Source organism: Pipistrellus hanaki (genome assembly GCF_964339955.1).
Source record: "Pipistrellus hanaki genome assembly, chromosome: 1".
In the NCBI taxonomy this organism is placed as follows: Eukaryota; Metazoa; Chordata; class Mammalia; order Chiroptera; family Vespertilionidae; genus Pipistrellus; species Pipistrellus hanaki.
In genome coordinates this window covers 140,896,722-140,923,606 of record NC_140503.1, presented here as the reverse complement: position 1 = coordinate 140,923,606, position 26,885 = coordinate 140,896,722, and the positions used below count along the sequence as shown (strand labels likewise).

Below are 26,885 nucleotides of genomic sequence, written 5' to 3'. Positions count from 1 at the left end.
TTAATTTGATAAAGTCCACTTCTCATATTTTCTGATACTGACAATGTTTTTAGTGTCACTGGTAAGAACTTATTGCAAATCTGTATTTACCTAGATATTCTAGAAGTTTTTAAGTTTTATGTTTAGATCAATAATTCATTTTTACTTAATTTTTTGTTATAGGTCTGAGGTATATGCTGGGGTTCATTTTTTTGTATATGGATTGTTTTAGCACCATTTATTGAAAAGACCATCTTTCCTCCATTGAACTGCCTTTGCACCTTTGTCAAAAATAATTTGGCTGTGTTTTAGTGGGTCTATTTTTAAACACACTTGCTTGATTAGTGTGTGTTGTTTGCTGTTTAAGTACCTTCTTCACCTTTTCATATAAATTTTAGAATCAGTTTGTTGATATATTGTATATTTTTATTGGGCTTTCATTGAATCTAAAGATTAAAATCAAGTCTTCTAGTCCACAAATATACCATTTCATTTCATTTAGTTAAATCTTGATTTCTTTCATCAGTGTTTTATGGTTTTCTACATATAGACCCTTCACTATTTCCTTAGGTTTATATTTTAAGTACTTCTTTTTTTGTATGCCATTACAAATAATATTATTTGCTTAATTTAAAATCCTAGTTGCTCATTATTGGTCTTAGGAAGTGAAATTGACTCTTGTATCATTGACCTTGTATCTTATGACTTTGATTAGCTAATTTTAGTTCCAGCCATTTCTTTTGTTGATTCTTTGGAATTAACTATACAATCATTTCATTCTGTAAATAAAGACAGTTTTGTTTCTTCCTTTCTAATCTGTATGGCATTTTTTTTTCTTGCCTGACTGAAGTAGCTAATACGTCTTGAACGTTATTGAATAGGAGTGGTGAATTGGTTTTTCTTCTTTAGTCTGTTGATATGGTGAATTGCGTTGAATATATTTTCAGATGTTGGAACTGGAATAAACGCAATTTGGTCATGATGTATTTTTTTACATATTGCTGGATTCTACTTGCTAATATTTTCTTCATACAACAATAGTATTTCATGAAAAAGCTTATAGCTAAGTTGAGCAAGTGCTTTATCTCAAGATAATCTCTAAACTTTAGTATGTGATAGAGTTGCTTTATTACAACATTTTTTTTTATCACAGAGAATATGAAAAAATCTAGATTCCAGGGTTGAGATTTAATATAATTAATAATTTTTTACTACTTTATTTAGGGCATTCTTTTGTGAAACTGGCTTTTTTTTTTTTTTTTAACTATGAGTACATGGTAGAATGGTGTTGATTGGTGCCACTGCTTCAATTTGTGCCACACAGCCAGCATGTTACCCATCATTGCTTTTGAACCATTAGTCAGATACCACTTAGTACTATTAAAAAAGGTGTTCAATACTCTACAGATCTCCCAAGAGTTTTTGGTAATACCAAGGTTCTATTTATTACACTTTGAGAACTGCTACTCAGTATCCTTACTGTATTATTGATAGATTCCTATGATTGTTAAAAAATGAACACGACCATGGTGGCTTAAAACAACAGTAATTTATTCTCTCCCAGTTCTGGAGATTAGCAGCCTGAAATTAAGGTGTTGGCAGGGCCACACTTTCTCTGTAGAAGACTCCAGGGGAGAATCTGTTCCTTGTCTGCTTCATCTTCACATTGTCTTTTCTTCTCTTCAGTAATTAGGGGCAATCAGGCAGGGAGGCAGAGTGATAAATAAAAAAATATATATTTATCATCATGTGGCTTAATGTTTTTTAAGAAATTGAAAACAACCAGTGTCAAGTAATAGAGAATTTATTTAAATATGATAAACCCATGTACTGGGATACTACTAAGACATTTAAAATGATAATGGAAAGATATTCAAATCATGGTAAATAAAGAAATCATGTAAATGTTCATTATAAGCCCACTTTTATTTAACTAAATTAGACAGTTACATGCAAAAAGAAAATATTGGATAAACATACATCAAAATGTTAATCACAGTTGATGTTTATTTCATCATTTTCTGTAAATCTTTTTGTAATGATTATACATCACCTTGGTAATAAGAAAAATACTTCTAGAGTTATTTTTCAAAAATTTGACTATCCACATATGTAACTAACTTTTCTCTCCTTTATAACCTTTGTTGCTGTCCATTTTAGAAGTTAATAAAATACCAGATGTCTTTTCTTTTTTTTTCTTTTTTTAAATATATATTTTATTGATTTTTTACAGAGAGGAAGGGAGAGAGATAGAGAGCTAGAAACGTCGATGAGAGAGAAACATCGACCAGCTGCCTCTTGCACACCCCCCACCGGGGATGTGCCCGCAACCAATGTACATGCCATTGACCGGAATCGAACCTGGGACCTTTCAGTCCGCAGACCGACGCTCTACCACTGAGCCAAACCAGCTTCAGCCCAGATGTCTTTTCATATATGTTGCAGAGCCATTTTAAATCCAAAGAAAGTTCTGCATCTAAATTATCCCAGAAAGCCAGTTATTTCTTTAGAAATTAGTAGCATTAATGAAATTTGGTAATACCTTAAAATGCTTTTATAATTACTGGGCCTAGGTTGGAAACTGTTATTAATGCTCCTTTTCTCTTAATGTATTTCTGTCTTATAGCAGCATTCAGTAGGAATTTAATGCAAGCTGCATGTGTAACTTTAAATTGTCTGGAAGTCTCATTAAAATACCAAAAAGGAGCAAGTAAAATCAATTTGAATTTATCCAATTATCCCACTGTTTACAAAGTATTATCACAAGATTGTAAAATTTGATTCTAGGATAAAATTTGCCCTTAGTTGGAACTGAGGCTAGAATTCCATTGTTTGGGACAACTGACCAGGCTAAAAAAAGCCAGCCAGATTTAGTGTAATGAGGGGCCGGCAGATCATTGTTTAAAAGTATGGACTTGAGCCAGATTACTTGATTCAAATTCCAGCCCCGTTACTTTCTATGATTGTGATTACTAAATAGCTTAATATATGTGCCTCATTTATTTTATTTATAGAGTATAATGATACTATTTACTTGTAGAGGTTGCGGGGAGGATTAAAGAAGTGTGTGTGTGTGGAGCACATGTTTAGAACAGCGAGTGCCATAGGGTAAAATCTATATCACATATGTCAAACACAAGGCCCGCGGGCCAAATCCAGCCCGCCAGGCCTTGCAATGTGGCCCGCACCGCGCTGTCATCACTGCACTCCGCTGTCAGTTTATGACATTGTCAGTTTATGACTGTTCAGTAAACCATTCGGCCCGCAATTTAGGCTGGATTTTAGATTTTGGCCCCTTCTCTGATTGAGTTCGACACCCCTAATCTATTGTATATTATCAAAGGCCAGTGGCCATAACAACCAACCAAATGACTGGTGACCAGGAGGTGCATTAATTGGTCTCAGCACGGTGTGTTGGAGTCCCACCAGTGCGACGTGTCTGGGGTCTCATACAATTTTGCACACTGAGCCTCTAGTGTTTCATAATAGACTATTAATAAAATTAATGAAATTATTAATGCTAATTTTAATCTATGTATATAATAGCTTAATATGCAAAGTGTTCCCTGGGGAGTTCAGTCACTTGTTCATTACACGCGCTGACCACCAGGGGGCAGCACGGAACAAAGGAAGGTCCTGATTAGCAGCTGACAGCCACTAGGGACCCTACCCGAGCTCGAATTTTGTGCACTGGGCCTCTAGTGATAAAATAAATGCCATCTATGGTGATGAAAGATATAAAAATATAAAAGTGAAAGTATTAAAAGCATCAGAGGAAAATATGGGTATATAATTTTATAATACTATGGGGAAGGTTCTACTAAGAACGATTTAAAAATTTATCAATCAGCCTGGCTAGTTTGCCTTAGTGGTTGGGAGTTGACCCAGGAACCAAGAGGTCACCAGTTCTATTCCCAGTCTGGGTACATAACCAGGATTGCAAGCAGATCCCCAATAGGGGATGTACAGGAGGCAGCTGATGAATGTTTCTCTCTCATCGTCAATGTTTCTATCTCTCTATCTCTCTTCCTTCCTCTCTCTCTAAAAAACAATAAAAACATTTTAAAAATTTATTAAACATGAAAGATTTTACTATATAATAATCGAGATACTAGAGCAAAGGTGCCATGAAAAGAGTCAAAAGGCAAACAATAACCTGAGGGAAATATATACAGCACATAAAACATAAGGTTAATTTCTTAGAGTACAAGAGCACTCATAAATCATAAGAAAAGCACAACGCTATGGAAAAGGGCAAATAGCAGAGGAAGACATTCAATGGCTAAGAAATATTTGAGAAGATTCTAAACATCACTCAGAAGTTAAGTATGCAAACAGAAAAATTTTTTCCTTATCAAATTGGCAAAGATTTAAAATGCCACTCAGTGTTGGGAAGATGAAACATTCTTAAGCATTGTTGATGGAAGGTGTGAATTTATAGATCTTTTTGGAGAGGTATTTGACAATACGGTCAATTTTAAAAGCCCTGGCTGGTGTGGCTCAGTTGGTTGGACCATCATCCCATACACACAGGTTGCGAGTTTGATCCCCAGTAGGGGCATATATATGAGGCAGCCCACCGATGTTTCTCTCACACATTTGTGGTTACTCTCCCTTTTCCTGGGAGGATTGGGGGTGGAGGGTGGGAAGGTGGGGGAGCACAAACCCTTTGAACCTCCAGTTTCATTTCTAAAAACTTATCTTACTAATTCATCAAAGAAGTTGACCTCATAAATATAAGTTAGTTCACTCCCTGAAATAAATATCTGTCAATGGGGATTTAGTAAATAATATATCTCTACAATGAAATAGTATATAGAAAATCCTTAAGTTACCTAGGAAATATTAAGTTAAAATAAGTTGCAGAACTGTAATATGAAATGTGAGTTTAAAAAAAATATATACACTGCGTGGCCAGATTATTATGAACACCCCATCAGTACTTCATTGGGCCACATTTTGCCTTTAATACTGCGGTGATTCTTCTTGGCATTGACTCCCCGGGATATTGAAAGGTGACACAGGAATCTGACACCATGCCTGATGAATAGCACTGTCCAGTTCTGTGAGATTTGATGGTTGTGGAACCAGCTGCCTGATGGCTCTTTTAACTTCATCTCACAAATGCTCAATTGGATTGAGATCTGGTGACGGTGGGGGCCACCTAAGCAAGGTAAAGTCTCCCTCATGTTCTTGAAACCACTCCTGCACAATATGAGCACCATGGCATGGCACATTGTCTTTTTGGAAGAAGCCATCTCCATTGGGATACGCCATCAACATGATAGGATGAACTTGATCAGCAAGGATACTTAGGTATGTTGTGCTATTCAGATGTTGTTTCACACAAATCTAAGGGCCCAAATCATGCCAGGAAACATGCCCCAAACCGTAACACTGTCCCCACCAGCCTGAAGGGTTGTACTTATGCATGTGGGATGCATGCTTTCATGATGTTTCTGCCAAATTCTCACCCTGCCATCTGCATGATGCAACTGGAAACGTGATTCATCGGACCACATGACTTTTTTCCAATGCTCGACTGTCCAATCCTTGTGTTTCTATGCGAATTGAAGATGTTTTATCTTGGTAACTGCAGATAGCAAAGGTGTTTGAACAGGCCTTCGGCTTCCATATTCCATACAATGCAGTGCACGGCTAATTTGCCTACAAACTTAAAGTGGTCATAATAGTCTGGCCACACAGTGTATATGCTTATATATGCATTAGAGGCTCAGTGCACAGAATTCATGCACTCGGGGAAGCGGGGGGGGGAGGCTCAGCCCAGCCTGTGTCCTCTCACAGTACAGGAACCCTTGGGGGGATGTTTGAACGCTGGCATTCAGACATCCTTAGCGCTGCCGTGAAGGTGGGCGAGGTTCCTGCCACAGGCCACCACGCTCCTCAGCTATGAACTGGCTCAGGGTTTCTGGCTGAGCAGCATTCCCGCTGTGGGAGTGCACTGACCACCAGGGGACAGCTCCTGTGTTGAGCATCTATGTGTATCTCCCCCACCCCCCCCACCCCCCCATGGTCAGTGCGCATCATAGGGACTGGTCGTTCTGCTGTTCGGTTGGTTTGCATATTAGCTTTTTATTATAGAAGATTGCATGTTATATGTTCATTGGTAAGATACATACGGAATCATTAGCCCTAGCTGGTTTGGCTCAGTGGATGCAGCATCAGCTCATGAACTGAAGGGTCTTAGGTTCGGTTCTGGTCAAGGTTACATACCTTGGTTGCAGGCTCTACCCCTGGCCCTGGTCAGGGCACATGTGCGGGAGGCAACCAATTGATATGTCTCTCTCTCATTGATGTTTCTCTCTGTGTGTCTCTCCCCATTTCCTTACTCTCTCTAAAAATCAATGGAAAAATATCCTCTGGTGAGGATTAATAATAAAAATAAAACCGTTATCACTGGGTATGCTGTTACTTTCATAGTTTTTTTTAAAAAGAGATATAAAAAGATTTGAACTTCTTCTAACCTGGCATTAGTTACCAATTGCAGAATAATAAAATATTCCAAATTTAGCAACTTAAAACAACAACTATTTAATCTTATTGTTTCTGAGGGACATGAACTTAGAAATGGCCTACCTGAGTGGTTCTGGCTTAGGGTCTTATGAGATTGCAGTCAAGCTGTCACCTGGGAGGTAGTTATCTCAAGATGATAGGTAGGAAAGATCTGCTTCCAAATTCATTCATGTGGTTGTTGGCAGGCCTCGGTTTCTCTTTGGCTGTTGGCCAGAGAGTTTAATTCTTCGCCACATGGACTTCTCTGTAGGGCTTGTCACTATTTGGCAGGTTTGTTCTTCCTGATTGAATGATCCAAGAGAAAGAGCCAACACCCACTGCTGGGCTAATGTTGGAAGTGATAGACCATTCATTACCTTTGCTATATGGCATTGGTCACACAGACCAATTCTGATACTTTGTGGGAGAGAGTGAATACCAGGAGGGCAGGATCATTGGAGGCCATTTTGGAGACTAGCTATCACAGTGGATCTATAACAGTATATATCTTATCTTTTTAAACAATTTGTAATTATGGAGAAGTAAATTAATTGGGCAACATTTAGGTGGGAACTGTGCTTAAAAATTAGTTATCTCCTTACCAATCCCTGTAAATATTTGCTTTTCTTTTTCAGGTCCAGCACAGAATCAAATGCCGGTTCCATCTGCTTATGAATTGTATACTCAAAGCTATAGTATACCCTCGGGACATCACTTTCAAGGACCTGGGAAAATGACCTCATTGCCGTTGGATGGCCAGTGTGGTGATTACTACTCTGATTTCTATACAGCATCCACACAAAATGCGGTGACTCCTAAAACTACAAACCAACCACCAGGAGCAGAGCAGGTTTATGGCAGACTTCTTCCTGCCCCTCACAATGCGGGGTCCACTCCAGAATATTTCCAAGGTGCCGCACCACCAGCATCTCATTTGTATATGAGTGCCTCACAGCCATACTCCTCTTTTGTGAATCATTATAGTGGTCCAGCTATGTACTCTGCCAACTCTTCTGCTGTTTCTCAGGGATTTCCCTCTACTTGTGGTCACTATGCTGTGTCAACTGTTTCTAATGCTGTATATCCTAGTGTTTCATATCCCTCTCTGCCTGCTGGTGAACCATATGGGCAACAAATGTTTACCTCACAGAATGCTTCAACTGTCAGACCAGTCAGAGATAATTCGTTTTCTAGTCAAAATACCGCTCTCAGCCGTCCATCACCACTTCCACCTCCACCACCACAACAGTACCACCAGCAGCAGAGCCTTTCGGGATACAGTATTCCCTCATGGTCAGCTTCAGGCCCTCCATCAGCTCAAGACAATCTCATCCGAAACCACGCAGGTTCCCTGCCTCCAGCCAACAACAACCCAACAAATACCGGTAGGTTGAATGAAAAGTTCACCAAAGCCTGGCTGAAAACCAGTGCATTTCCAACCAGGTTTTTAGTTTCTTGAGAGTTAAAGATGATATTGCCTAATGGAAAAATTGGAAATTAGCTCACCTAAGTAATTAATTTGTTTTATTTCTTGTAGTATTTTGCACCATCTCCCTGTGTACTTTTCCTTGACCCAACCATCTGCCTCATGTTCCTTGACATGATTGGGATCTCAGGCAATATTTATGAATTTGTTTTATGCCACTGCAATAATTGTCTTCAATGTGACTTAGATATAAGGCAAATGGAAGGGTCCATTTGGAGATATGCTTTGTTAGTTACTACTTTTTTGTTTTTGTTTTTTTAATAATAATTCAACTTTGGGAGAGTCACTATGCCAGCCAGAGCCCAACTCACTTTAGAAAAGATAATCGGCTGCAATACACAAGCCTGATTTCTCTTGGTTGGTGTCTACTGGTGACTTTCACAGTTGTATCTCCTACACATTAAAGCTGATGTGTTTTTTTTATTTACAAATTGGTAAATTAGGCTAAAGGATGGGGAACAAGAGGAGAGATGCAAGAACAATACCCTTTTAGTTAGTCTCTCTGAGATTCCTAAACCAAGACGTAGTTCAGTTTATTAGTTTAAAAATTATAAATGTTAAGTATTTAGCCTTTTTAGTGTGGGGTTTCTATAGGATATCCTCATTTTAATCCTATTTGTGAACTTGAACTTCACAGAACATGCTCTTGAAGGGAATGAAAATTGTATAAAAAAAATAGAATTGGTAAAGCTGTATTTTTTGAATGATGTCTTCAGATTATACATCAAAATCTGGATAGCCATATGTCAGGACTATTGTAGAAAAGTATGTTTTTATTGATTTTTAAAAAGAGAAAGAGTGAGGGTAGAGAAAGAGAAACATCATTGAGAGAAGAACTTGGTTGATCAGCTACCTCCTGCACACACCCCTATTAGGGATCAAGCCCACAACCCAGGCATGTGCCCTGACCAGGAATCAACCGGCAAACTCTTGGTTCCTGAGTCCGATGCTCAACCGTTGAGCCACACTGGCCAGACTAGAAAAGTAGTCCTTCCGGGGCAATTAGATTATTTAAAACCAGACCTTTAGAATATTAGACCTGAATTGTACACCTGAGATCATCTTTTCTTTCATTGCTATGTCATTTAGAAACACTTTTTAGATATTCAAGCAACTAATAGTGGTTTAAACAAAGAAGGTGGTATTTTTCTCACATACCAAGCAATCAAGGGAATTCACTATATCTAGATCTCCTTAGTGTCTATTCTGTCTTTCAACTCCACCATTCTTAGCATGTTTGTTTGTAGATAAACAAATTAGCATCTGTACCTGTACACATCAAGACAGAGTTACTAGTAAAAGCATTGACTGATTCTTGCATACTAGTAAGACAACTTAAAGCATTGTCACAGTTCTCAAACCTGGCTGTGTGCCTCGATCTCTAGTACAGATTATGATCTTCAACCCCATCTTACTGAATTAGTCCAGAATCTCCAGGATAATCTTGGGAATCTGTATCTCTGGCTTGATTTCAAGGGATGTCTAGTAACAGATCCAAATTCTACTGTAGTCCTTTTTGTTTTATACATGAGGAAAGCTATCCGGGTTGGGATGCTTGTGGTCATTAATATTTGAAACAGCCTGTCCTGGAGCTCAGTTTCTTCTAATTCTCAGTCTGCCCTTCTTAGAACCAGGGCGTTCTGTCTCCTAGAAATTCTGTGAGGGTTTTTTTTTTCTCTCCTATTTCAGCAGCCCTTTTGCAGATCAACTTATCTTAAGGTCCCTCTGACTTAAGGATTTTGTGACAAAAAGTGAAATACAGGTAATTCCTGTCTTATGTCTGAGATGGGTCCTTGGATGGAACTAATTTATACTGACAAGTAGGATCAGGGAAATATAGGACCACTTGATTGATGAACAGAATACTTAATTGGAAAGAGCTTATCATTGAAAAAAAATGTTGAATAAAGAGGAGGAATTTACAAAATTACCTTGTATTTGCACAACTGTATGAATTGGTTTTTTAGGCGGAGAGATGAGATATATTTTCTTTCTTTCTTTTTTTTTTTTAAATATATTTTATTGATTTTTTAGAGAGGAAGGGAAAGAGAGGGTTAGAAACATTGAGAGTCATCGATCAGCTGCCTCATGTATGCACTCTACTGGGGATGTGCCTGCAACCAAGGTACATGCCCTTGACCGGAATCAAACCCAGGGCCCTTCAGTCCACAGGCTGACGCTCTATCCACTGAGCCAAACCGGTTTCAGCTATTTTCACTCTTAATCCCAGTACTATATTGTGAAAGCCATAATAAATATAATTTTAGAAGTTAATTTGTGTAGACCTCACTGGTTTCTCAGTGGTTAGAGCATCAGCCCTCAGACTGAAGGGTCTCTGGTTCAATTCCAGTCAAAAGCACGTACCTCGGTTGTAGGCTCGATCCCCAGCCCTGCACATTGATGTTCCTCTTTGTGTGTTTCTCCACTTTCCTCCCTCTAAAAAAAGAAAAGAAAAGAAAAATCAATGGAAATAATATCCTCAGGTAGGATTAGCAAAAAAAAGAGGAATTTGTGTTAAGAAGTGAGGGTGTGTGTGTGTGTGTGTGTGTGTTTGCCCTGGATGGGGCAAACAGTGGTGAGTGTTGTCCTGTGCATTTGGTGTTCCAGTTTGATTCCAGGTCAGGGCACATACCCAGGTTGAAGGTTGGATAGCCAGTCGGGGCACATGGGTGATGCAACCAACGGATGTCTCTCCCTCCCTGCCTTCCCCCTCCTCCCATGCTCTCTGGAATCAGTGGGAAAATGTCCTTGGGTGAGGATTTTTTAAAAAGTGTTTTTGTTTGTTTGCTTTTTTAAACTTTTAGATTGTTAAACTACTTTTAAATAGTTCAGGGATTGACAAATATGTTTCAAAACAAATAAAGAGGTGACTTTAAATTTACTTTAAAATTAAATAATACAGAAGTTTCCAAACATTGTGAGGTGATGTATCTTAATATTTTTTCCGTAGTACCCCAAGTAACTTTAGTGGTAATAGTTCATAAGATATTTGACAGATGGCACTGTGTTTCTAGAAAAAATTTAAAATTTCCTTCAAATTCTTGAATTTATTAAAATATAAGGTTTGGAATCCACGGAAATACTGATTTTAATTTTCTAGAAAGACAGGAGACTTAATTGTTTTGGAACTCTTAAATTATTGTCAGATTAAAATTAGAATCTTAGGTATTAAATATAGTTTTGTGTTAAATTCAACCTTTGAGTAACTGACAAAATGATTCCATTTTTAAGTTAGTTAATTATACTAGTTTCATTTTCAAGCGTAGTAAAACTTCTTAAGCAATTTCTAAAGGATTGAGATCCAAAAGCATAAATCTGAGTAAAGTAATTATAAAAAATAAGCAGTTACTTTTTTATACAGTTGATGAATTCATATTTGGAAACATGGAATAAAAAGACCTTTAAGTTTTATCTCATTTGTCTCTTTATTTTAGAAAATCATGTTAGTATAACTTAGCACTAAATCTTCAGATTATTTTATTAAAATGTATCCCAAGTATGTATGTTTTGGATGCTATGTTTGGTTATTAACTTAGGGTGAAATTTTGGCTAATAGGCTTAAATTTTTTTTAAGCTGTCACTGTAGTTCAGATTATCAAAGTTCAGAAGCTCTTTTTTAGCTTTAGGTGAAGTTGGTTAAGTGTGTGACTTTGGGATATAAAGGTACCCTTTTTTGATAGCAAGATGAATACTGAAACTGTAGATTAATTTAAAGTCATTTTCTTAAAATATTTTTATTCTTTGTTTTAAAAATTTTTTTTTCAATTACAGTTGGTATTCAGTGTTATATTAATTTCAGGTATACAGTATAGTAGTTAGATATTCATATAATTTGCGAAGTGATTGTCACCCGCTGGCAGGCTGGCAGGGAAGCAGGCATCAATCAGGTTGGCAGGGAGTGGTTAGGGGTTGGTCAGGTTGGCAGGCAGAAGCAGTTGGGAGCCAGCAGTCCTGGATTGTGAGAGGGATCCCAGATTGGAGAGGGTGCAGGCTGGGCTGAGGGACACACCCCCCTGTGCATGTATTTTGTGCACCAGGCCTCTAGTAAAAATAATAAACATTGGGCGGAGCTTGAAGATGGCGACCGAACAGTCGGACTTGTTCTGACTCTGGTCCCAGAACAGATAAAAGTAACATCTGAGTCGCTCAGGGAGGGTTGATTGGCAGCTGAGGGGCAGCAGAGGTTTCAAGGAAGCTAGGCAGCGATCCGCTGGACAGGATTTCCAGCCGGTGGCCAACACAGCCACAGCGGCGGCCGCGGCGGCTGCGGCGGCGGCAGAAGCAGCGGCGGCGGCGCTGTGAGAAAGGAGTAGCTTCTCTGAGGCCTGGAAAGCCCACTGCGGAGAGCTCCATCCAGTAGCTGAGACGCCCGAGTTGGCGCTGGTGTGTGGATTCAAAGGAGTTCTTCGGTCACCCACGGAAAGGTCAGAATTTGCGGGGAAAGCCTGAGAGATCGCGGTCCCGCGGTGCCGGCAGCCACAGTAGCCGGGGAGTTCCGGCCCTGCCTCCATGCAGCGCCCGCAAAGCTGAGCCCTAAGAAGGCTGCAGCGACATCTAGTGCTGGGTTTGGCATAAGCTTCCCCAGAAGCGGGAATTTTTTTTTTTTTTTTTTTTTAAAGCCAGGGGACACGGGACAGAGTGTTAAGAATCGCGGCTGTCCCGCCAAGGGCGGAACATCTGGACACCTCGGCGCCTGATCCCCTTCACCCCCTAGCTTCGGAATACTAGGGAAGATCAGCCTAGTTGGGCATATCTGGGGAATTTGCAGGGAGAAAGTGCCTCCCTGGAAACAAGGGATCGGAGCCAGAAGAGATAGTCTGGGAGCCAGCTGGCACCCTGCCAGCTAGAGCCATAGAGAAAGAAGGCCGGAGCAACCAAAAAGACTGGGAGGTCAAACCGGAAACACTGACACCTAAGAGCTGAATTACAAACTGCCCTTCTTTTTTTTTTTTTTTTTTTTTTTTTTTTTCCTTTCTTTTCTTTTGTCTTTTAATTAATCAAAAATAAATGGACACAAATATCTAAGATATAGTCTACTAAAAATTAAGGATTACCTTACAAAACTGAGGTGCAGTGGAAAGCTGGGAACTGCAAGACTGTCTGGTCCGAGAATCAGAAGTGCCAAATACATTAACTGAGGAAGTGAGTGACCAGTACTGGTCATTTTTATGCTAATTTTGCTATACTTTATTTTATTTTCATTTTTTACATCTTTTATTTAATTTTCATTTTTCATATCTTTTACTTAAGAAACAATTTTTTTTTCTTTTTTCCTTACTTGATTTTACCTTTTCAATTACTACATTTTTCAATCTCTATCACTATTAATACTGCTATTTTGCAATTTTTTAAAAAAAAATTTTTATTTATTTATTTTTTTTCTTTCTTTCTTTTCTTTTTTTTCTCTCTCTAGTACCATTTTATTTTTTCTTTATTTTACATTGGGAGTAACCTTCATTCTATTTTAATCTCTACTATAGCATCATTCAACCCTATCTCAACTCAACCTTTACACTATCACTCTCTTACTAAACTTTACCCTTTAGTCTACAGTTTATCCTATCCCTTTCCGGCTTTAGTTTTTCCTCTATTCTCTCTCTATACCCCCTGCTAAAGCTCTCACTATACTTATAGACCTAAGTTTCAACCCCTGATCCAAGTGTATAAATACCAATCTCTGCACTATATTAACTAGTTAAAAAAAAAAAAAAATCCATTCTCCCCTCTATCCTTTTCGCATTGTATGTGTGAAGGTTGATTATTGTGAATTTTTATGCCTTTTAGTGAAATTGTTATGCTTATTCCTGTATTGTTATTGTTGCTTTGTATTTTTTTTTTAAATCCTCTGTTTTTGTTTGTTTATTTTATTTCTGTATATCATAGCCTTACTTAATAATAGTGGATATTGTAGTTTGTATTAATCTCCAAGTATTGTTACTGGCATTGGCTGGGTCCAGAGGTTTTTCTATGGCAATTTTCTCCATATATATATAGTTTGTTTCCCATTTCTCTTTTAGTTTGCTTCTTCTCTCTCTTTCTCTCTCTCTCTCTCCCTCTTCTTTTTTTCCCTGTTTTCCAACTTCATTTTGTCATTACTTTTTTCTTCTTCTTCTTTTTCTATCTCTTTATCCCTCTTTTTTTTTTAATTTACTTAATTTTTTTTTTAATTTTAATTTTATTTTTTTTTAATTTTTCTTTATTTTATTTTTACCTTTATTCCTTCTCTCCTATCCCCTAAGTTGCCTTTCTCTAGTGGTCACCTTTATTAGAGGTTATTAATATTGTAAATACATTCCTGTTAAGTGCCGCTTGTGTTGTACCTGGTAGTGTTGTATTTTGTACCTCAAAATCAACGCAGGAGAAGGAATACCACATAACCAGACATCCTGAAAAGAGAGGCCATGGGGAGACAAAAACATAGTCCGCACTTGAAAGAAAAGCAGGCATCACCAGAAAAGGAAGTAAACGAGCCAGAGGTAAGCAGCCTGCCAGAGCAAGAATTCAGAGTAATGATCATAGCATGGCTAAAAAGAATGGAAGAGAAATTTGACAAAAGCCAAGAAGAAATGAGAAAGAACCATGAGGAAATGAAGGAGAGCCATGAGGAACTGAAGAAGAACCAAGAAGAAATGAAAAGTGACATCGCTACCATGAAGAACTCAATAGAAAGCATCAAGAGTAGACTAGATGAAGCAGAGGACCGCATCAGTGAGCTAGAAGATAAGATGGAAAAAAATACCCAAGTAGAGCAACTTCTAGAAAAAAAGATTAAAAAGCAGGAGGAGAGCCTACGGGAGCTTTGGGACAAAACAAAACAAAATAATATTCGAATAATAGGGGTTCCAGAAGGAAAGGAAACTGAGGTAGACATGGAAAAAGTATTTCAAGAAATAATGACAGAAAACTTTCCTGAAATAGAAAAGGAAAAACCCACACAAATCCAAGATGCCCGCAGAGTCCCAAGCAAAATGAATCCCAGAAGACAGACTCCAAGGCACATTATAATTAAATTGGCAAACAACAACGACAAAGTAAGAATCTTAAAAGCAGCCAGAGAGAGACAGAAAGTTACATACAAAGGAACCCCCATCAGACTAGCAACTGATTTCTCAACAGAAACTTATCAGGCCAGAAGGGAATGGGATGAAATATACAAAGTCATGCAAAGGAAGGGTCTGAATCCAAGAATACTGTACCCAGCAAGGCTATCAATCAAAATTGAAGGGGAAATCAGGAGCTTCACAGACAAAAAAAGACTGAAGGAATTTATCTCCACCAAACCAGCAATGCAAGAAATGCTAAAGGGTCTACTGTAAAAATAAAGAAATAAGAAGTGAAGAAGGAACACGGGTATAGAATAAAAATGGCGTCAAATGAGTACCTATCAATAATAACCTTAAATGTAAATGGATTAAATGCTCCAATCAAAAGACATAGGGTAACAGATTGGATAAGAAAACAAGACCCATACATCTGTTGTCTACAAGAAACCCACCTCAGAAAAAGAGATGCACACAGACTGAGGGTGAAGGGATGGAAAAAAGTTTTCCAGGCAAATGGAAATGAAAAAAAAGCTGGGGTAGCAATACTTATATCTGACAAATTAGATCTCAGAGTGAAGGACATAACAAGAGATAATGAAGGCCACTTCATAATACTAAAGGGAACAATCCAACAAGAAGAAATAACCCTGGTAAATATATATGCACCCAATACAGGAGCAACCAAATACATTAAAAAACTGCTAGAGGACATTAAGGGAGAGATTAATAGCAATACAATCATAGTAGGAGATTTTAATACCCCACTGTCACCCTTCGACAAATCATCTAAACAAAAAATCAGCAAAGAAATATCAATCCTAAATGACTCACTAGACCAGATGGAATTAATTGACATCTTCAGGACACTCCACCCCAAAGCCACAGAATATACATTCTTCTCAAGTGCACATGGGACATTCTCAAAGATAGACCACATTTTGGGACATAGGCAAAGTCTCTTCAAATTCAAGAAGATAGAAATCATATCAAGTATCTTCTCAGACCATAATGGCATAAAACTGGAAATTAACTACAATAAAAATAATCCAAAGAAATCAAACACATGGAGACTAAACAGCTTGCTATTAAACAAGGACTGGGTTACCAGAGAAATCAAGGAAGAAATTAAAAACATCCTGGAAACAAATGACAATGAAAGCACAACAATCCAAAATCTTTGGGACACAGCAAAAGCAGTTTTGAGAGGGAAGTTCATATCCTTACAAGCCTATTGCAAAAAACTAGAAAAAATAGTAACAGATGATCTAACTCTACAACTCAAAGAGTTAGAAAAGGAGCAACAAGAAAAACCCAGTGTAAGCAGAAGGAAGGAAATAACAAAAATCAGAGCAGAGATAAACGACATAGAGACCAAAAAAACAATACATAAGATCAACAAAACCAAGAGCTGGTTCTTTGAAAGAATAAACAAGATAGATGGACCTCTAGCCAGGCTAACCAAGAAACAAAGAGAGAGGACCCAAATAAACAAAATCAGAAATGAAAGAGGTGAAATAACAACAGACCCCACCGAAATACAACGGATTGTTACAAAATACTACGAACAACTCTATTCCAACAAACTGAACAACCTGGAGGAAATGGACATATTCCTAGAAAAATACAAACTTCCAAAACTCAATCAGGAAGAATCTAAAAATCTCAATAGACCAGTGACTTGGGAAGAAATTGAAACAGTCATCAAAAAGCTTCCAGCAAACAAAAGCCCAGGGCCAGATGGCTTCACAGGAGAGTTTTACCAAACATTCAAGGAAGAACTAAAACCTATCCTCCTCAGACTATTCCAAAAAATTCAAGAGGAAGGAACACTTCCAAACTCCTTCTATGAAGCCAGCATCACCCTAATACCAAAACCCGATAAAGACAACTCAATGAAAGAGAATTACAGGCCAATATCCCTCATGAACATAGATGCCAAAATCCTCAACAAAATTCTAGCAAATCGGCTCCAGCAGAGCATCACAAAGATCATACACCATGACCAAGTAGGATTTATACCAGGAATGCAAGGTTGGTACAATATCCGCAAATCAATAAACGTGATACATCACATAAACAAGTTGAAAGATAAAAATCATATAGTCATATCAATTGATGCAGAAAAAGCATTTGATAAAATCCAACACCCTTTCCTGATAAAAACTCTTAACACGGTGGGAGTACAAGGATCATACCTCAACGTAATAAAAGCTATATATGATAAACCCACAGCAAACATCATACTCAATGGGCAAAAACTAAAACCATTCCCTCTAAGAACAGGAACAAGACAGGGATGCCCACTATCGCCACTCCTCTTTGACATAGTACTGGAAGTACTAGCCATTGCAATTAGACAAGAGGAGGAAATAAAAGGCATCCAAATTGGAAAAGAAGAAGTAAAGTTATCCTTATTTGCAGACGACATGATATTGTATATAAAAAACCCAAAAGACTCCATTAAAAAACTAATTGGCTTAATAAATGAATTTGGCAATGTAGCAGGATACAAAATTAACACCAAGAAATCTATGGCATTTCTATACACCAACAGTGAGTTTATAGAAACAGAGACTAAAAAAGCAATTCCATTTACGATCGCACCAAAAAAATTAAGATACCTAGGAATAAACTTAACTAAGGAAGTAAAGGACCTATTTGCGGAAAACTACACGACACTGAAAAAAGAAATAGAGGAAGATGTAAACAGATGGAAGAACATACCATGTTCATGGATTGGTAGAATCAACATCATCAAAATGTCCATACTTCCTAAAGCAATCTATAAGTTCAATGCACTCCCCATTAAAATACCAACGGCATATTTCACTGACCTAGAAAGAACTCTCCAAAAGTTCATTTGGAACAATAAAAGACCCCGAATAGCCACAGCAATCCTGAGAAAGAAGAGTAAAGTAGGAGGTATCTCAATACCAGACTTCAAACTGTATTACAAAGCCACTGTTCTCAAAACAGCCTGGTACTGGCACAAAAACAGACATATAGATCAATGGAATCGAATCGAGAACCCAGATATCAACCCAAATCACTATGCTCAATTAATATTTGACAAAGGAGGCACTAATATACAATGGAGTCAAGACAGTCTCTTCAATAAATGGTGTTGGGAAAATTGGACAGATACATGCAAAAGAATGAAACTAGATCACCAACTTACACCATACACAAAAATAAACTCAAAATGGATACAGGACTTAAACATCAGACGGGAAACCATAAAAATACTTGAAGCATCCACAGGCAACAAAATCTCAGACGTATGCCAAAAAAACTTCTTCACTGATACTACCCCTAGTGCAATGGAAGCTAAAGAGAAAATAAACAAATGGGACTACATCAAAATAAAAAGCTTTTTTACAGCAAAAGAAACCATCAACAAAACAACAAGAAAGCCCACTGTGTGGGAGAACATATTTGCAAATGTTACCACTGATAAAGGTTTAATCTCCAACATCTACAAACAGCTTATACAACTAAATAAAAGGAAGATGAATGATCCAATTAAAAAATGGGCAATGGACCTAAATAGAATATTTTCAAAAGAAGACAGAAGGAAGGCCAAAAAGCACATGAAAACATGCTCAAAGTCACTAATTATCCGAGAGATGCAAATCAAAACAACAATGCGGTACCATCTCACACCTGTCAGAATGGCCAACATCAACAAATCAACAAACGACAAGTGTTGGCGAGGTTGCGGAGAAAAAGGAACCCTCGCGCACTGCTGGTGGGAATGTAGACTGGTGCAACCACTGTGGAGAACAGTGTGGAGTTTCCTCAAAAAACTGAAAATGGAACTCCCACTTGACCCAGTAATCCCACTTCTAGGAATATATCCCAAGAAACTTGAAACACCAATCAGAAAGGATATATGCACCCCTATGTTCATAGCAGCACAATCTACAATAGCCAGAATTTGGAAACAGCCTAAGTGTCCGTCAGCAGATGATTGGATCCAAAAACTATGGTACATCTACACAATGGAATACTATGCTGCCATAAAAAAGAAGGATTTCTCATCATTTGCAGCATCCTGGATGGAATTGGAGAACATCATGCTGAGTGAAATAAGCCAATCAATGAAAGAGAAACACCACATGTCCTCACTCATTTGTGGATAATAAAGAACATTATAAACTGGTGAACCATAAGATAGATATAGAGACAGTATATCAACAAGTAGACTGTCAAGTTACAGTGGGGACGGGAGGAAGATCTGGGGGAGATAATAGATCAACCGAAGGACTTGTATACATGCATATAAGTGCAACCAATGGACACAAAACTCTGGGGAGGGAGGGGATGTGTGGGAGGGAGGGAGGGGGTAAAAAAAAAATCAATAAAATATATTAAAAATAAATAAATAAAAAAAAAAAAATAATAAACATTTACATATTCATTGTATAAAAATCTACAACATATATGACATTAACATAATCACTGATAAGGTAATATCATATGTATTATCTTAGGGTGGTGACACGTCTAAGGAAAAGCAAAATAAATACCGGTAGGAGATGAGTATCTAGACAAAGAAATCCAAGTTAGAAACAAATTAGAAAGCTACATTATTAGAGGTATAAATAGTACAGTAAAGAGATTATTTGCAGCTTTGGAAACTTGTGAAGTTGCAGAGTTGTAACATGGGAATAACAATTTTGCTCCTTACACTTCAGTTTTTCCAAAGCTGAACCATATCATTTTTCTTTAACTTTGTACCTCCCAATTGTAAAGTTTTTTACATTTACTCCTTCTCTAAGCTCAGAATATGAGATGATTATTTATGTGAACACTTCCTTCAGATCTTTGCTTTTTTGGTTATCTTGTCTTGTGTGTCAGTTTTCTAGGATCTGCTGGGCTGTACAAAGGTGAGAGGAGTTGATGGAAGAAAAACTTAAAAGCTTGGTCCAGTGTGGTCCAAGTTTTAAGCAAGGTGGCAACACTGTCAGATTTGTATTTCAGAACTTTCTTCTATGAGCAGTGTAGTGTGATAGATAGACTGGAGAAGGAAGAACTTGGAGACAGGAATAAAGCTAAGACGGGAATAAAGCTAAAATTATCTAGGTAAAGGTGATGAATTGGGCTGATACTCCTTTAAATATAAGGCACACGACAGAGGTGATTTTAAGGATTTGTTGATATAGTTTATAAAGGAAATGCAAGGATAAAAGATGCCTTTTAAATTTTCTAGCATAAACAACTTTGAATGGGTGATAGTGTATTAGCTTAGAATTATTTAATCTCCCTAGATTTGAAAGAACATTATGTGAAGGAGCTATAAAAACTAACTAGGGAACTATCTTAATTACCTTTACCCCCCAAAATTAATTTTCTTAAATCACGAGTTGTCTCTAAACATCCCATACATTAACAGTAATATAGGTAGTTCATTTTTCATTGTGCCAGTTCTATACACCTTTTTTTTTTCTGTCAAATTCTATTTTGAAAGGGCAATTTTTTTGGCTAACATGTATTTATGATCCTGATGTCTGTAGAACTTTTCACCATTCACTTGGCAAATATTTGAAAGCCAATTATATAACAGGCATTGTTTTAGTGCTGGTTGGGAGATAAAATAGTGAATAAAAACACTTGATCCTTATGCTCATGAAGTTTGCAAATCTTTATGGGGAAACAAAAATTATTCAAATACAATAAATACAAATGAGTGTAAATTGCTATTATTATTTATTGTGAAACAGATATTGTGGTGCTTAGCAAGTGTACTTAAGTACATCCGGCCTACTAGTCATGAAGCTTAAGGAAATTTCCCATGATATTTGATACCTGAGCAGCAGTTTGAAGGGTGAACTCTCCATGTATAAAATAAATTACATGTAAAGATGTAAAGTAAATATTGAAATGCAAAGGCAACACTTTAAAATACACTACCTCCAGAACCTTGGAGTGGGGAAGGATTTCTTAAGGACAACACAGTGCTGGCCATAAAGAATAAGTGTGGTCAGTGTGACTAATTTCTAAGTAAGAACTGTTTGTTTTCTGGTAGAATTTTAGTTACTTTATTAAAAAATTAACTTTTCCATTATGAAAATAATAAAGATAAAGTAAACACATTTTTGGAAAATACAGATTAACAAATGCAAGAGAATAAATCATCGATTGTATCACTACCCCGAGAAAAGTTAACATTTTGATAGTTTTTAATAGTTCTGTTAATGTTATTTTTTATAAATTGTGATTTATACAGAATATATACATTTATATTTCCTGTATTTTAAAATACTTTTAAAAATTAATAAATGAATTCGTAATGGCAGAAAAGTTAAAAATTGGAGAAAAATTATTAAGAAAGAAAAAGTTTACCCAGAATCTACTTACCCAGAATTAAGCACAATTAATATTAAGGTTATGTTCTCATAGCCTTTTTTTTTTTTTTTTTTTAATATATTTTATTGATTTTGTACAGAGAGGAAGGGAGAGAGATAGAGAGTTAGAAACATCGATGAGAGAGAGTCATCGATCAGCTGCCTCTTGCACACCCCCTACTGGGGATATGCCTGCAACCAAGGTACATGCCCTTGACCGGAATCGAACCCGGGTCCCTTCAGTCCCCAAGCCGACGCTCTATCCATTGAGCTAAACCGGTCTCGGCGCCTTTTTTTTTTTTTTTTTTTTTTTGTATTATTCAAATTTTTGCTCTTTTTTTTTTTTTTTTCTTATTTTTTCTTAAAGAAGATCCTTTAACATTTCATATAATACTCCGTTAGCTCCTTACACTATCCTCTGGTAAGCTCTTTATCTGTCCTTTGATTCTAAATGATAGTTTTGCTGAGTAGAGTAATCTTGGTTGTAGTCTTTGAACATTTCTGGCCACTCCTTTCTAGCCTGCAAAGTTTCTGTTGCAAAATCACCTGATAGTCTTAATTGGGAGATTCCTTGTAGGTAATTAATTGTTTTTCTCTTGCTGCTTTTAAGATTCTCTCTTTATCTTTATCCTTTTGCATTTTAATTGTGATGTGCCTTGATGTGGACCTCTTTGGTTTCGTTCTACTTGGTACTCTCTTTCCTTTCTGGACTTGTATTTCTATTTGCTTCACCAAATTAGGCAAGTCTTTTTGTCATTATTATTTCTTTTAAAGAACCATGTTTTCATATATATATATACACACACACACACACACACACACACACACACACACACACACACACTGAGTGGCCAGATTATTATGATCTCTGAACACTTAATAATCTGGCCACTCGGTGTATATTTATATAAGAGGCCCAGTGCATGAATTCATGCATGGGTGAGGTCCGGCCTGCCTGCTGGTCGAACTCCTTGTCGAGGGGACAATTTGCATATTAGCCTTTTATTATATAGGATATACAATGAAATCTCTGCTTTCAGAGATCATAATAATCTGGCCACTCAGTGTATATTATTGGTTTCAGAGAGGAAGGGAGAAGGAGAGAGATACAAATATCAATGATGAGAGAGAATCATTGATCGGCTGCCTCCTGCACACCCCCTTCTGGGGATTGAGCCTGCAACCAGGCATGTGCCCTCAACCTGAATTGAACCTGGGACACTTCAGTCCACAGGCCAACGCACTATCCACTGAGCCAAACTGGCTAGGGCTGTCATTATTTTTTAACTAGAGGCCCAGTGCATGAAATTCAGGCACGGGTAGGGTCCCTAGGCCTGGCCAGCGATCAGAGCTTTCCAGCCGCCACCTTGGGCCTTCCAGCCACCACCTTGGGCCTTCCTACGTTCTGCACTGCCCCCTGGTGGTCAGCGCATGTCACAGCAAGCAATCAAACTCCTGGTCTCCTGGTTGAACTCCTGAGGGGACAATTTGCATATTAGGCTTTTATATATTTTTAATAGGTTCTCAGTTACTTGTTTTCTGCTGCTGGCATGCTCATAATGCAAATGTTGGTACTCTTGAAGTTGTCTTAGACCTAGAGGCTTCTTCCACTATCCTCATTTTTATGTTATTCCTTTTTCTTTTTGGTATTCTTTTTGGTGTTTTTTGCTTCCTTATATTACAAATCGCTCATTTGATTCTTAGCTTCATTTTCTCTACTGTTGATTCCCTGTAAATTATTCTTCATTTCAATTAGTGCAGTCTTCATTTCTGACTGGCCTTTCTTTTTTTTTTTAATACATTAGAGGCCCAGTGCATAAATTTGTGTATGGGTGGGGCTTGGCCGGCCCGCCCCAATCAGACCAGGCTGGCCAGGGGGAGGGGACACAAGAGCTTGGCCAACCAGAGGGAGGAGCCACGGACAGTTGGCTGGCCGGCCCTGACCCCAATTGGGGTGGGGGCTGATCAGGGGCGTGTCCGGCTGGGGAGAGGGGCTGCAGGCAGTCAAACTCATGGTTGAACCTGGTTAAGAGGACAATTTGCATATTAGCTTTTATTATATGGGATTATTGATTTCAAAGAGGAAGGGAAGGGGAGAGAGATAGAAACATTAATGATGAGAGAGAATCATTGATAGGCTATCTTCTGCCTGTCCCCCATTGGAAATGGAGCATGCAACCCGGGTATGTGCCCTGACCAGAAAGTGAATTATGACCTCTTGGTTCATAGGTTGACACTCAACCAATGAGCCATACCAACCAGGCTGACGGGTCTTTTTTTTATGCTGTTGAGATTTCACTAAATTCATTGAGCATCCTTAGAGCCATTGTTTTGAACTCTGCATTTAGTTGATTGCTTGTCTTCATTTTGTTTAGTTCTTTTTCTGGAGTTTTGTTTCCTCATTTTGGCAGTCTCCCTCTGTTTATCCTATCTAATAAAAGAGTAATATGCAAATTAACTGTCACTCTGTGACAAAATGGTGGCGCCCATAGCCACAAGATGGTGGCACCCAGTCCTCTCAGCCCCTGTGGAGTCCCCAAGTCCCAGGGAAGGCTGACCAGAAGTTCTCCTGACCCTTTATTCAAAACAAACTCACTGCCCACAGAGTAATCCACCACATGCACACCTGCACCTGGGGTCTCAGCCTGGGAGGCGGCCACACCCCCATGGAGCAATCCCCTCCTAACGCAGTCTGGGCTGTCAATTGGGGACCATCAGGCTGAGAGGGGAGTGGTTAGGGGTTGATCAGGCTGGCAGGCAGAAGCGGTTAGGGGCAGTCAGGCAGGCAGGCAAATGAGCAGTTGGGAGTCAGCAGTCCCAGATTGGGAAAGGGATTTCTGACTGCTTGTTGAGGCCTGATCCCACAGGGAGTTGGATGTAAAAGTTTATATGATTGGATATAAAAGTGTAGTCTACTGGCCAGCAACCTCTCAAACTTGATAAAAATGTAGCATCTTAGGCCGGGCTATACTAGACTTGGTGAATCAGAACCTACATTTTAATAAAACCCCAGGTGACTCAAACACTAAGTTTGAATAATATCCCTCCATTTGTGCACGTTTGTGTGTGTCTATGTGTGTGTGTCCATATGTATACCACATTTTGTTTACTCATCTATTGTATGTTTACACATATACCCACATAGTGTGCATGTATACATATTTATAGTATATATAATCACATTTTCTTTGTATGATTATCCATCAGGAGACACTTAGGTTGTTATGTTATCTCTTGATTGGCTGAAGAGTATCCTCTAGGTCAGGCAATTTGAGCTGATAACAAAGGCCCTCTGTGAATCACATGAACTATATTCTAGAAGTCAAACCTAGTGTCATCATCACGCCCTTAGTTAGAAATGAGGCATCTGATTAGAAACAGCAAATGAGAAGAGTTTATACTACACTGATACAGTTTATAATACAAAAAGATCTGAGCTGGTACTAGGAACATTAGTGGAGTTCATGAGCCACATTGCTTACTGCAGAAGCAAATACTTTCATTTTCCTGAGATACTATTGCATAGGACAGTAATTAATAATACTGATCATTTATTAGTAAAGAAAAACTGTTCTGGATTTACTTTTTTTAAGAAGGTAAATGAATTAGGAAATTTTTTATTAAAGATTATTAAAACATTTGGTGATGATGTTTTAAGGTGTTTTTGTTTTTTTAATTTCTTTGAACTACCTTATTTTCTAGATATAGATATACAAGATAAATGCAGTGCTACTGAAGTTTCTATAAGAACTTCAAATAAAGTACTTTTTTTAGTGTTTTAATATATTTCAGGTTTTATTGTTGTGGATGAAATAGAGTCTTTTCTTCAGTTGCAGATTCTTTATCCTGTCCTGTTACTCAAAATGTTCAGCCTCCCAAGTCCAGCCCAGTGGTATCCACTGCTGTGTCTGGAGCCTCGTCAGCAAGATTACCTCCTACTGCAAATCACCTCGTTGAACCTGTGGCCTCAGTTACACAGCCATCAGAGCTGTTACAACAGAAAGGTACTGGGGAAACTCATTATACTATATATGTAGCACACATACATACACACATACTGATTAAAATAGGTAGTCAAACTGGATAACCACAATTTTTTGAAAATATTAAAAAATTAATTTATAATCTCAATTCCAACACAACTGTTTTCTTTTTCATATATTAACGTTTAATCTCTATGGATTTATATTTTGTATAATTGCAATCAGTTTAACTACTATTTTGTATGATATTTTGCTTTTACATTTACTAAGTTATTTATAGTTCTTCATTTATGTATGTAGTCTTTATAGTCATTTCCTGGCTAATAATTCATTGTATCAGTGTATTATAATTTACTAATCCATCCCTCTATTGTGGGAAATTTATTTCCTACTTTTTAAAGGTTATTATAGTTTCTTTTATAATAAAGTGCTCAAGATTTCCTTATGTAGTGTATTTCCATATCCTATATAATGATTTCTGTGCTTTGTCATTACTATTATGGAAAGTAGCTTTTGACCTAATTTTGAGAATGAGAGGGGTGAAAATGAAATTGTACCCCACATTCCCAGCATTGACAAGCAGTATAGTTTGTGTCTTGGCTTGTTTAATATTCTCCGTGTGTTAAGTAAGTGACAGGTCACTAAATTATATTATTTTGACCCTCTTTTCCCACATTATCTTTTCTTTTGGCAGTATTCATGATTATTTCCTGTCTGACTAAAATTCCAAATCTACTTTTGGTTCAGGTTATCGTACTGTATTTTTCATTTGATAAGAGTTAACTGATCTATTTTTTTGAAATCCACAATTTACATATATATATTTCTAGAGCAACCATTGGTAACATTTTAGGGACTATACTCACTATGTAATGATTAACTCCTGATTTTGAATATGAACAATTTTCTCTTATGTTCTGGAACTTAGAAAAAGTATCATATATCGTTAGGCTGATTTCACTGTCTATACTAATATATGTTGAGTATTTATGTAATGTATAGAAGCCTTTCAATCATTTGATCAGATTATCTACACTAATATAAGAGAAAGATGCAAATTGACCCTACCTTTGCGACACCCAATGGCCAATCAGGAGTGAGTATGCAAATTAGCCCGACAAAGATGGCCACAGGCAGGGCGGGACACTTGCCTCATTGCCTTGGTGTTTGGCATCACCCCAGCTGCTCAGGGCCTCAGGGCAGTGTGGGAAGGCGGGGCCTGAGCAGAAAGAGGTGGTTCCAGGGCTGGAGCAGAAAGTTGGTGCCAGCAACCAGGGAAAGGAAGGCCCATTCTTGCAAGAATCTGCCTTCTGGTATATTATAAATTTTCTTATTTGGTATTATAGGAAAACCAATTCCAGCACTAATGAGTGTCCATTGATTCCCAACCGGCCAGTGGGCATATTGGGAACAGAATCTAGTTGTGTTTCTTTTTAATCCTCACCCAAGGATTTTTTTTCCCCCACATTGATTTTCAGATAGAGTGGAAGGGAGGGAAGAAGTGGGGGAAGAAAGAGAGAGAGAAATATCGACA

The 26,885-nt window shown here is 37.8% G+C and overlaps 1 protein-coding gene across 4 annotated transcripts in view; it reads left to right on the top strand.

Annotated features, from left to right (window-relative positions):
- The window catches only part of SEC24B (SEC24 homolog B, COPII coat complex component), a 92,518-nt gene that overhangs the window by 16,195 nt on the left and 49,438 nt on the right, over positions 1-26,885 (top strand). For all 4 annotated transcript variants that reach the window (XM_084872195.1, XM_084872197.1, XM_084872196.1 and 1 more), the window contains exons 2-3: positions 7,128-7,877; positions 25,199-25,372. In XM_084872195.1, coding sequence (XP_084728321.1) covers positions 7,128-7,877; positions 25,199-25,372 — 924 coding nt within the window. The remainder of the gene's footprint in view (positions 1-7,127; positions 7,878-25,198; positions 25,373-26,885) is intronic.